This window comes from Convolutriloba macropyga, chromosome 13 (assembly GCF_964194025.1).
Source record: "Convolutriloba macropyga chromosome 13, txConMacr16.3, whole genome shotgun sequence".
Taxonomy (NCBI): Eukaryota; Metazoa; Xenacoelomorpha; order Acoela; family Convolutidae; genus Convolutriloba; species Convolutriloba macropyga.
In genome coordinates, this window is record NC_134480.1 from 32,804,907 (window position 1) to 32,818,272 (window position 13,366).

The 13,366-nt window shown below is 32.2% G+C and overlaps 1 protein-coding gene across 6 annotated transcripts in view; it reads right to left on the reverse strand.

Annotated features, from left to right (window-relative positions):
• Positions 1-13,366, reverse strand: part of LOC142351803 (glutamate receptor ionotropic, kainate 2-like) — a 124,234-nt gene that overhangs the window by 54,299 nt on the left and 56,569 nt on the right. For all 6 annotated transcript variants that reach the window (XM_075403988.1, XM_075403989.1, XM_075403992.1 and 3 more), the window contains exons 5-8: positions 4,538-4,779; positions 3,523-3,576; positions 3,003-3,185; positions 1,850-2,008 (exon numbers count right to left, since the gene is read on the reverse strand). In XM_075403988.1, coding sequence (XP_075260103.1) covers positions 1,850-2,008; positions 3,003-3,185; positions 3,523-3,576; positions 4,538-4,779 — 638 coding nt within the window. The remainder of the gene's footprint in view (positions 1-1,849; positions 2,009-3,002; positions 3,186-3,522; positions 3,577-4,537; positions 4,780-13,366) is intronic.

Here is a 13,366-nt window from a genome sequence, read left to right on the forward strand (position 1 = left end):
GACAAGGATCCAGTGGGTTCTTCAAAACCTTTGGGATCAGCTTCTGCGCAATGTTGAAGTGGAAAAAACACTACAAAGTTTGTTAAAACCAGAGGAGCAATAATAGCCTCACTGTCGCTGTAGGGCGCTTTAAAAGAGCGTTTAAATGAAAACTACATCCCATAAACATCAGGTGCACAAGAAAACCGGCGACTAACCGGCGTCTCTATGGGGCTGGGAGGGAGTGCACCTCAAGGGGCCAGAAGCCCTCACCTTAAACTTATAGGATTACATAAATTGTATGCAGTTTAACAATTTAGCACCAAAAATCAAGGTGAAAAAACTCAAAAACATAACGTTCTGTAGGAGCAACATGCAACGAGAATCAAACACCAAGGAATTTCCAAAATTGAAACTGAAAAATCAGTTCGTTAAACTTATCAAAACCAATCACTTTATGCTGACAAGCTCACAAAATAGGTGGCAATAAAATCAGTTGTTGAAAAGAAGACTCGTTGAACAACAATGAGAAACAAAGCAACAAGCCGCGGGAAAAAAATTTTGCGAAAATTGAAATATTCAGCAAATTAGTTTGTCAACTTTTAAAGAAAAAGTAAGCGTATATCAAAAATCAATAAAATTCCATAAATTTATGTTGGAAAGGCGGGAACATTGATTACTAATTTCATTAATGAAAAGATACAAAAGATCTTCAAGACATATGGATGGGAACAAATTCAGACATCATAGAAGACAACTGTAATCAATAAAGATGTCAGAAAAAAACTGCGGCGAATATTATTTGAAACAAACTCAAAACACAAATTAAATTGTTAATTTGCTTCATCATCAGAACAAGAGTTGGGACAATGAAAAACAAAAAAATGCGACAAAGTCAAAAATCACTATCAATTAGTTGAAAAAATCGAGATTTAATAGCAAAAAACAGTATCAGACTCTAAATACGGCAAAAAACGAAAAAAAAACTTCCAAAAAAGATAAATTTTATTTCGCTATATGCCAAACGGGACCTGTAATTAGAGCCACTAGGTTAGGAGTTGTTCAAGAAAACAACAAATAGCGACAAAAATCAAAAACCAATAGTTCCTAAAGGTGAATAAAAAATAAGGTCATTAAAAAACCTCTCTAAATTCCAAAATTTTGTTCAAGCATCAATCCCTTGTTTTACTTCAACACGATTTTGAAACATTTACTCTTCTGAACTACTTACTTTGTCGCTGAATTCACTTTGTCACCGTCATTAAATTCATGTCTCCTCAAATTTAATCTGTTATTGACAAAATTTCAAGAAATGTGAACATAATTATCACACGTGATTATGTGATCTTAATAAACAAGCAGGCATCAGACAATTTAGTTGAAACCCTTTAATTTTTGGACACCATTTTATCAAAAATGTCTTTCCTTTTGCATCATAGATATTATAAATAGGTTATTGTCCCTCAAATTAAAAAAAATCAATAATGACACCGAAGTTGAACGAATATGAATTAAATCGACTAAAAATGGCGACAAACTGCCAAAAGAGGTTCATATAGTTTTTGTAATAGTTTACGAAGGTTGTCTCTGTAGGTTTTATGACTGTGCTCGTTAAAGTTATTAGCAGTTTCAGCTAAAATAACCAATTTTTTTGCTTTTTTTGAGAAAAAAGTGTATTATATCAGCGAGCACTTTGCAAAAATATAGAAACAAAGATTCAGCAACCCTGTCTCATTGTAGAAAAATGAAAGCATAATGGCTTCTGCTCATGTTTCATTTAAGATTCAGCGAAAAAAATGGGCAAAAAAATGCAAAAAGTGGTCAGAAAATGGCGATAATCAACCCAGGAAGGATGAAAACAGATGCTTACTAATCGTATGTAGTTGATGAAAGTGTGGCCTTGTGTCCAGTAGAACTTGGATCTGCACTCGATCAATTCTGGGTCTGAATGGAGGGTAGTCGCACTCAACATCTCAGTCAGTCCCAGTCTGATCAGTTTAAATGAGTCCAGGATCAGCGCAAAGTCAAACTGAACAGAAAACATACACAATACATTTTGGCTCGTGAAATAGTCGTTGAGTCAACTTAACATTCACTCAACAGCAAATTACGCGTTTCTAAAATTTGACCAGAAATGTTGACAATCTAAAACATGCTTACAAAGCATAGGAACTACAGTCTAATCAGAGACGATTTCGAGCGCACTTCAGTCTGATCGTCTGATCAGAGGCGGATTCGAGCGCACACTAGTCTGATCAGAGGAAGTTTTCGAGCGCACCTAACCGCACACGGAGCTTAGAGCGCACTCTAGTCTGATCAGAGGTCAAACCAGTCTCGCTCGGTCTGATCAGAGGTCAATTTTGTCTGGACCTCAATCTGGGTAAAGACATGTTCCACAACTATACTTGATAGGTAAAAAAGTAGATCAAGATTCAAATTTTCTCAGGATTTTTAATTCTCAAAAACAGATAAAACCCTGTGAGAGCAAAAACTTTATTCTTTGAAAGTAGAGAGAATCTTATAACTATGGGTTGCTTTTCGAGAGGACAGTTTAGAAGGTAGCATGAATTATCATGCTGTTATATACAGGAACCTAACGCCCTGGATGTCAATTTCAGTATTCGTCAAGTCTATAATGTCAACCTACTCGTCTACTTGTCTAATATCTACTACTAAAAAGTTAACCTAATAGCAGTACTGATTTAAAACTATAATCATGTCACTTTTTGCGCTCGCCAGTCTCGTACACATATTGGCAAGTCTAATCTAACCCAGTGAAACGAAACTTGATACACCTTCCCATGTCATGCAAGATCTTGATAACTCTTGCAAAACTTGAAACATCTTGTCAAGATCTTGATAGACAAATATTTCTTGGAACACCTTGATAAGATCTTGACAATTTCGTACATACCTTGATGTATTCTTGGTAAGTACCATGACAAGATCTTGGCAAGATTTACCAAGATTTAGTATGTTTCTTATCAAGATGTACCAAGTTTCAGTTTACTGGGAAGTCTTACCGTTACAGGATTTTCAAAGTCGAAGTCTTTAGGCAGAAGACGAGAGTACGATGGGTTTGTGAGTACCCACTTGAGACTGCTCTCAACCCTCCTGAACTCTTCTGTTGATCTGTCTCCTATCCGGAAGGCTGTCAAGTTCACCTCCCCCTCCAGGTACTGACTCAGGTCGTAATCACCAGTGTGCTGAAATATTTTTTGTCTGAATTTAAAGTTTTCATGGTGAGAAATGGCGTGGTCAGTGGGTGGTCATAGGAAAAGTATCATGAATCAGTGCTGATTTATAGGTTCAGTATGGTAAAAAATTGACTAACTGAAAAGTTTCGTTACTTTTCATATGGAAAACAAATCTTATTTCTTTCCAATAAAAAAAATTGTTCAAATTTTTGTAATAGGTGCCGCTTTAATATTTTATTGCTGCTGACATTTGCATTTATAAAGTTCTCAAAATCTTTAATATATTATGAAAATGTTTTTTGTCTAATATGAGGTACTGATAGAGAAGAAAAGATTAGAATCTTACAAAGTTGTTGAAAATGTAGTGGTACTTGGATGTCAACATTTGCATCTTCTGCATCTGAAACAAGCAAACAAACAACCATCATCGACTCTTCTCAAGGTGTTTAAAAATAGTTATCTTGCAATAATTGTACTAACTCAAACAACGTGATCTTGCAAGGCTCAGTATATTTAATAAAGAAACTTGCAAAATTTAATAATAGAGAAGTTCTTGCAAGATTTAATTATGTTAAAGAAGAAGTTCTTGCATTATTTAATTATGTTTAATGAAGAAGTTCTTGTAAAATTTAATTAAGTTTAATAAAGAAGTTCTTGCAAGATTTAGTTATGTTTAATAAACAAGTTCTTGCAAGTTTAAGTCATAGCTTATAAAATCAGATATTTACTTTAAAGCTCTTTCAAGAAAAATATTTTTTGTACTAACTTGGAAAGAATTAACTCCCGCAAGTACAACTAGTATTAACTCTTGTAAGCTCATAAGAGATGTCCACGTGGCTTAAACCACAATAATGGCATGAAAATGTCATTAAATCAAGGTGTCACATTCCATCTGCAGATACTTATAGTCTCTGTATTAGTTAGTCTCTGATGAGAACTCCAAATACCTCCCCAAAAACTAGCTTCCCTAATCAACCTCCGACGGTTTTTTTAGACCTTTCAAGATTCTCGCACGATTATACATAATCATACCCTTCTTGCAACATTCTTGTAAAATCGTGCAAAATAGCCATCTTTTGCAAGATCTTGGAAGATAAGCGTCGGAGTTCAACCATGGTTGCAATTATCCCTAAGCATCCTCCTCCTCGTTTGATTATTTCTTCTGTGGGAATCTTCAAATCTCTAACAAAACAACATATGTGATTGGTGGATTCAGAAGGCTGCGTGAATTATGCAAGAAAAATAAAAATACATTACAAAATTTGCACACATTTTTTCCAAACAAGTTCTGGCAAGATTTCGAAGCCTTCAAATAGAGTAGCTATATATCAGCTTCGGCTAAATGTGTTTAAAAATCTAACCTTATCCAACAGAGGTCTTAAATCAGCTTGGGAAGTCTGTACAAGCACATTATTCAACTGTGATGAGCGCAGCTGTTTCAGACTCTTGGCAGCCAGTCCAGATGGAAGGTCGTTTCCCCCACTCTTCCGCTTCTGGTCCCCCGATTGGCGGACTAATTGAGCTCCATCGCCCAACTTGAAAGCCCTGACAATTTGGGTGTCGTTGCCCTCCACTCTCATAACCAATTCTAGACTCCGAAAACCTGAAACATCTCAAATAGTTGATTTCAAGTTAGTTTGAGTTGAGGAACCCCAGTCAAGATCTTGCAATGTTCTTGCAAAAAAGGTTCTCTTGCAAGACAAGCTCTTTTTCTCGATTGGGATAGATAATTGTAACTTCGTTGTAATAGTGATTTATACAATTTATGGTCTTAATTATGAAAAATGATAGGTAATATGACTCCGGGGAGATTGTTGGGTAGATGCGACTTGGGGTTTCGAGGGAGTGAGTATTGGTTATTTGTTGGTTAGTATTGTTTTGTTAGTTATATTGTTAGTTATACAGTGCAAGTACACTGTATCGACCAAATTTTGGGCCTTGCTTTTTCCAGGATTGAGGTTTTACCACTAATCCATCCTTAAAAATTGGGGATAATGGTGGACGCGATGACATCAAGCTTATTTCACTTTTAATTCACACTTAACTTCAAACATGAGCGAAGGCACTTCTGCTTTCAGTTCACTCGTTTTCGAATTTTCCTCTGTAAACTTTTAAACTTTAATTTTGAGCTTCACTTTAATTTCTCTCAAATTTCCTAACACCGGAAAATCAAATATTTCTTTTATTTACTTTTGTTTTGAACTTTTCATATAATCCATTTTCATTCCTATTTAAATTTGTCTTAATTCGAGAAAGAAATTAATTTAAAATTTACTTTAATTATAGGTTTTGCACACCAGGAGGTTCCACAATTTTCACCAAGTCCTTAAGGTAGACACTCCGACCCTGATTCAAATCATAAACTCAGTTCAAATCGAATTTCTCAAAAAGGCGCGTGTTTTAATAATAGAAGTAACGGTTCCCAAAATAAGTAACAAAAACGATTCGTTTCGTATATAAGGCGATACAGCGGTAGGCACAGTAAGTAAGGGGTTAGGAAGGGGTAACTGATATCAGAGCAGAAGCAGCTATTAAAGAAAAATCTTACTCCAAACCTCGTAATGCTAAACTTTGCAAATTTTCAATAATTCATAAAATTTCTTTCGCAAAATCAGATATATTTTGTTGAAAAATCTCTGCCTCGTTTATCAAATTTCTACAACAATTTTCTCGACATTAATTTTTTTCTTGACATGTTCACTTTATAATCACGAAATGATATGTTAGAAAAGAAGATTGCTCGTTCGAGTCTGTGCGTACCACAGTTCGCTCCAATATACATCTCAAGGTTGCAAAACAACCATTAATTCTGACAGAAAAACTGTTCAGATTATCCGAAAGCAATTTATATGCATTGGAGAAAATTACTTGTACTGTTTGAACCAAAAAAATATGCGGTATTTTTTTGACAGACAAAACAAAAATTCTTTGACACAATCTGAAAAAAACAAGTCTAGTACAGTTTGAAAGACACACACTCACACACACTTACAAACAAACACACGACACATAGTACACACACAAAAACGAAAAAACAAATAGAAACCACATTACCAACAGAAAACAATTTTTCTTGTAATTCTTTTTGGCAATTGATCAATACTCAAAGTGTATCAACGTTCATTTAGGTAATCCATGTTTTTCTAACTAATGAATTGTGGTTTTTGAGGCATTTTATCAGTATTTGTAGTTTTGGCACTGAACATTGAAAAAATAACTTTTTGAAGTTGTTCGAAAAATTTTGATACTTGATGAGCATAATTGAACCATGGTTTTTTAAAAAAATTTGAGGATGTGAAAGCAGCTAGCTTTAACAAAACACAATATCGGTTTTTGTGCAAAATAAATTTGCTATTTGTACTAGATAAAGGTTATTTTTCTAATTTTTTTTACTTTGGACAGTTTTTGCATTCTGCCTCTATTTGTGTCTAACACACAGAGGAACTACCTCTCTCAGGCTAAATCTCTCTTTTGATATGTCGTGCATACTGCCCTACTACAGACATTAAAGTCAAATCCACACACATATACAAACATATACCAAGACAAGCCTACCCACACAAACACAAACACACACATATACAAAACCGACACCAAAAAGAATTTGTTTACAATATTTTTTTGGAAATTGACTTTTACTCTTGGGTCGTCACTCCATTCATATTAAAAAAAACTTTTTTCCTTGTCTCATTGGAGAAACCAGGTGTGGACTTTTTGAGGCGATTCTGTAGGTGAATATAAAATTGAAACTAAAATTTGAAATGAACAAATGGAAACATTTTCAAAAATAAATCCTTTTTATGTGTCATGAGCATAAGGCGTTAAATTATTTTTAATTTCTTGCAGCCGTTTAACAGTTTATTGGTAATTAACGCAATCCTGGTAATAAACATATTTAAAACTGCAACTTTTAGCAAAAACTCCGCATTTTAATTGTTGAAGATTTCTGACAATTTCTGGCAGATTTCTGGCAGATTTCTGTCCTTAAAGTATTTTTTAAGTAATATTATTGAGGTCCTTTGTTTATCTAAATATAAACGTTTTTGCTTTTTTTTACTTTTTGATGTTTCTCTAAAGAAACAGAAAATCTTAACCACTTTATGTGAACAGAAGAAATGTAAAATGGAATGTCACAATCAATTATTTATTTCACAATATATTAAAAATAATATAAAAATCCAGAGCTTGAAGAGAACAGTTCGAAGAGCAATCTCAAAACATAGATAGTTGTAAAACAATTTTCTTTTAATTTTCAAAAAGAAATTATGAACCCCTATATCCACTCTTTCAATCTGGCGATTCATCAATTCTCTAACTCTCAAATTCTTATCTGTTTAGTTATATTAGAGGAAGTCAAAGCGAACGGTCTGTTGTAACAATATAGGAACACAAGCTAAAAAAGTAAGAAAAGATTTCCAACTTTAGTTCCAATGAATTTGGTAGGATTACTATTCATTCCAGCAAAAATAGTTCTAAAAAACAAAACTGTTAGTCCTAAAAGAAACACAAGAATTCTTTCAAAAAACAACTCAAAATTTAGAAAAAAACTTATTTTCAGCTTTTTGTTTCAAATTTTAAGGTTGTTTTTTGCTGTTTAGAGAGTTCTAAATTGAAGTCTTCTATTTTCAAAAAAATTATGTTTTAGGCAAAAAAATATTGGCTCTACCAGAGAGATGGATAAAAAAGTTTTAATGAAACTACAGAGCGGAAAAATGTTTTGTCAAATACTTTAAATCGTTCATTTTAAGGCTTGAAAAAAGTAACGGAGACAGTCAATACTCCATTTAACCCAACTAAAATTAATACAATTTTTTTCGTTTAACTCTATCTTAACTTTCAAATCAATTTATGAAATGTTGGAACAATAAAATTCATAAAGCAGAAATCAAGCGTACGAACTTTTTTGTTACAACTCTTTCGTTATATCACACCAACTTTTTGTTTTTGGTTAGTTTTTATGCTTGCTAAAAATTCACGTAGCCAAAAAATTAAAAACACGTCAGTAGTAACAAACCTATACACCCTATGACACTTTTTGGCTCTTTTTACCCAAACGTGTTCGATCATGCGCGCGGATGAAAAGTTCTTGGCAATTATTCCCTTTAGTTCAGGATTGTTGCCTGAAAATTTAAAACACTTACCTGAAATCCATTTTCATTGTGGCAGTGTGAAAGTTTATACGGAAAGTTAACACACTGTGGAGAATACTGTCTGTAAACCCGGCAAATGCCGAAGGGCTTTAAATCCACTCTATATTTGTCATGAACACTTTTGCATAGAAATCTGGGCTTCTAATGTGAATAAACTATATATTGGTATTGCGTAATCAGGGTTAACTCCTGCATAGGCAACTTTGAAGCACACAAGTTTATAAGTATATGAGGGATATTTAAACCCTGTAAAGAAGATTGTTTGTATACAAACGTTTGCGGACTAAAAATCCAGTGAACACTTTTGCGCAGTAGCAGAAATCTGGGTGTCTAATGTGAATAATCTACGTAATCGTATTGCGTATGCAGGATTTTGTTTTTTAACTACATGCGAAACGTCTGGGTAGGAAGCGTTCTACTTTCTGATGAAATTATTACCTAAGGGCTATTTTTAGAACACAAACTCAAACTCGAACTTGTCTGTCTCAGACTGTTAATAGACTTCCCTTTCATTTATTACACAATAAGCCATATGATTCAGACGTACTACATTTTGACGAAATTCGTATCCAAAAACAACAAGTTCGAACACGATAAAAGGAAGTAATTGTTTCTTCAATAGAATTTATATAAAAAGGAACAAAAAAAGCATTCTGAAAGATAATAAATTACTGAAATTTTGACCTCATCAACTGTTGTTTTGTCCAGCAAAGACCAATTGACAGGGAAGACAATCGTCGAGTAGAAAGAACACAAGTTGAGAGTAACTTCTACCTCGCAGATAAAATCAGGTTAGTTCATCATTTGAAAAGAAATCATCGTTTGAAGTTATACTAAGAAGTTAGGTCCTTGAGGAATCCGAAAAGTATAGAAACATCTTGTTTTTAGTTTTGAAGGATCTATCGGAAAAACGAGTAGTGTCAAGAAGAACAGTTGGGTGTAACAACATCTTGTCACTTTGGTTGCAGAGAATACAAAGACACAAAAGACGGAAAAAACTTTGTTTGAATTCCGAGCGCTTCAAAAACAAATTGGCATCAGGAAGCAAAAAAGAACAACTGGAAACCAGAGGAACAGCATTTTGTTTGTCTATCATCAGAGCGCATCAAGAATCCCTAAGCAAGAGGAGTGGTTCGAAACAGAAAATTTGTGCGAAGTAAGTTAAAAGACTTCTTTTGTCTTCATGTAGCTCCTCCATCATTTCAACCTATCTAACTCATCCACGGTTCAAAACAAGGTAGTCGGAAAACATCAATTTTGCTCACATAATATACATATGAGTCATCAAAGGTCAATTGTACATCATTTTTTCCTCTTAATGTACAAGTTCTAGAGAAAAGTTTTTTAAGGAAAAGTTGTTCCATTAGTAAAAACTAACGCAAAACTACTTTAAAAAACATCAATTTGGCATATATAACATGTGTATGAATCATCAAAGGTCAATTGTATATCATTCTTTTCCTCTTAATGTACAAGTCCTAGAGAAAAATTTCTTAAGGAAAAGTTGTTCCATTGGTGAAAACTAACACAAATGAACTTTAAAAAACATCAATTTTGCTCACATAACATAAGTATGAGTCATCAAAGGTCAATTGTACATCATTTTTTTCCTCTTAATGTACAAGTCCTAGAGAAAAATTTCTTAAAGAAAAGTTGTTCCATTGGTGAAAACTAACACAAATAAACATTAAAAAACATCAATTTTGCTCACATAACATATGTATGAGTCATCAAAGGTCAATTGTACATCATTTTTTCCTCTTAATGTGCAAGTCCTAGAGAAAATTTTCTTAAGGAAAAGTTGTTCAATTAGTAAAAACTAACACACATACTTTAAAAAACATCAATTTTGCTCACATAACATATGTATGAGTCATCAAAGGTCAATTGTACATCATTTTTTTCCTCTTAATGTACAAGTCCTAGAGGAAAAATTCTTAAGGAAAAGTTGTTCCATTAGTGAAAACTAACACACATATACTTTTAAAAACATCAATTTTGCTCATATAATATATGTATGAGTCATCAAAGATCAATTGTACATCATTTTTTTCCTCTTAATGTACAAGTCCTAGAGGAAAAATTCTTAAGAAAAATTTGTTCCATTAGTAAAAACTAACACGAATATACTTTAAAAAACATCACTTTTGCTCATATAATATATGTATGAGTCATCAAAGATCAATTGTACATCATTTTTTTTCCTCTTAATGTACAAGTCCTAGAGGAAAAATTCTTAAGGAAAAATTGTTTCATTAGTAAAAACTAACACAAATATACATTAAAAAACATCACTTTTGCTCACATAACATATGTATGAGTCATCAACGGTCAATTGTACATCATTTTTTTCCTCTTAATGTACAAGTCCTAGAGGAAAAATTCTTAAGGAAAATTTGTTCCAGTAGTAAAAACTAACACAAATATACTTTAAAAAACATCACTTTTGCTCATATAACATATGTATGAGTCATCAAAGGTCAATTGTACATCATTTTTTTCCTCTTAATGTACAAGTCCTAGAGGAAAAATTCTTAAGGAAAATTTGTTCCAGTAGTAAAAACTAACACAAATATACTTTAAAAAACATCACTTTTGCTCATATAACATATGTATGAGTCATCAAAGGTCAATTGTACATCATTTTTTTCCTCTTAATGTACAAGTCCTAGAGAAAAATTTCTTAAGGAAAAGTTGTCCCATTAGTGAAAACTAACACAAATATACTTTAAAAAACATCAATTTTGCTCATATAACATATGTATGAGTCATCAAAGGTCAGTTGTACATCATTTGTTTTCCTCTTAAAGTACAAGTCCTAGAGAAAAATTTCTTAAGGATAAGTTGTTCCATTAGTGAAAACTAACACGAATATACTTTAAAAAACATCAATTTTGCTCATATAACATATGTATGAGTCATCAAACGTCAATTGTACATCATTTTTTTCCTCTTAATATACAAGTCCTAGAGAAAAATTTCTTAAGGAAAAGTTGTCCCATTAGTGAAAACTAACACAAATATACTTTAAAAAACAACAATTTTGCTCATATAACATATGTATGAGTCATCAAAGGTCAATTGTACATCATTTTTTTCCTCTTAATATACAAGTCTTAGAGAAAAATTTCTTAAGGAAAAGTTGTCCCATTAGTAAAAACTAACACAAATATACTTTAAAAACATCAATTTTGCTCACATAACATATGTATGAGTCATCAAAGGTCAAATGTACATCATTTTTTTCCTCTTAATGTACAAGTCCTAGAGAAAAGTTTCTTAAGGAAAAGTTGTTCCATTAGTGAAAACTAACACAAAACTACTTTAAAAAACATCAATTTTGCTCGAATAACATATATATGAGTCATCAAAGGTCAATTGTACATCATTTTTTTCCTCTTAATGTACAAGTTCTAGAGAAAAATTTCTTAAGGAAAAGTTGTTCCAATAGTGAAAACTAACACAAAACTACTTTAAAAAACATCAATTTTGCTCACATAGTATACATATGAGTCATCAAAGGTCAATTGTACATCATTTTTTTCTTCTTAATGTACAAGTCCTAGAGAAAAGTTTCTTAAGGAAAAGTTGTTCCAATAGTAAAAACTAACACTAAACTACTTTAAAAAACATCAATTTTGCTGACATAACATATGTATGAGTCACCAAAGGTCAATTGTACAGCATGTTTCTCATCTTAATGTACAAGTCCTAGAGAAAAATTTCTTAAGGAAAAGTTGTTCCATGAGTGAAAACTAACACAAAACTACTTTGAAAAACATCATTTTCGCTCATATAGTATACATATGAGTCATCAAATGTCAATTGTACATCATTTTTTTTCCTCTTAATGTACAAGTCCTAGAGAAAAGTTTCTTAAGGAAAGGTTGTTCCATTAGTCAAAACTAACACAAAACTCCTTTGAAAAACATCAATTTTGCTCACAACATATGTATGAGTCATCAAAGGTCAATTTTACATCATTTTTTTCCTCCTAATGTACAAGTCCTAGAGAAAAATTGCATAAGGTAAAGTTGTTCTATTAGTAAAAACTAATACAAAACTTCTCTTAAAAATATCAATTTTGCTCACATAACAACTATATGATTCATCAAAGGTCAATTGTACATCATTTTTTCCCTCCTAATGTACAACTCCTGGAGAAAAATTTCTAAAGCAAAAGTTGTTCCATTAGTGAATGTTAACTGCAATCTACTTTGAAAAACTTAAGTAAAGCTCACATAAAGTATATATGAGTCAGCTCAGGTCATTTTTTCATCATTTTTTTCCTCTTAATTTACAAATGATAGAGGAAATGTTCATAAGATAAAGTTGTTTAATTAGTGGAAGTTAACAGAAAACTACTTTTAAAAAACCTTAATAAAGCTCACATAAAGAATAAATGAGTCAGCTCAGTTCATATGTACATCATTTTTTTCCCGCTTAATGTAGAAGTCATAGAGAAAAATTTCTTAAGGAAAAGTTGTTCAATTAGTGAAAAGTAACACAGAACTACTTTAGGCAAACCTAAATACTGCTCACATAAAGTCTATATGAGTCATCAAAGTTCATATGTACATCAATTTTTCCTCTTTTAGGTACAAGTCATAGAGGAAAATTTCTTAATTAAAAGTTGTTTGATGCTTTAAAAAAGTTAAATAAAGCTCACATAAAATATATATGAGTCAACACAGGTCATTTTTACATCATTTTTTTCCTATTAATTTACAAATGATAGAAAAAATCTTCATGAGAAAAAGTTGTTTAATTAGTGGATGTTAACACAAAAATACTTTTAAAAAACCTTAATAAAGCTCACATAAAGAAGTATACATGAGTCATCAAAGTTCATATGTACATCAATTTTTCCGTTTAATGTACAAATCATAGAGTAATATTTCTTAATTAAAAGTAGTTTAATTAGTGAAAGTTAACACAAAACTATTTTAGAAAAGTTAAATAAAGCTCACATAAAGTATATATGAGTCAACACAGGTCATTTGTACATTGTTTTTGTCCTCTTAATGTAAAAGTCATAGA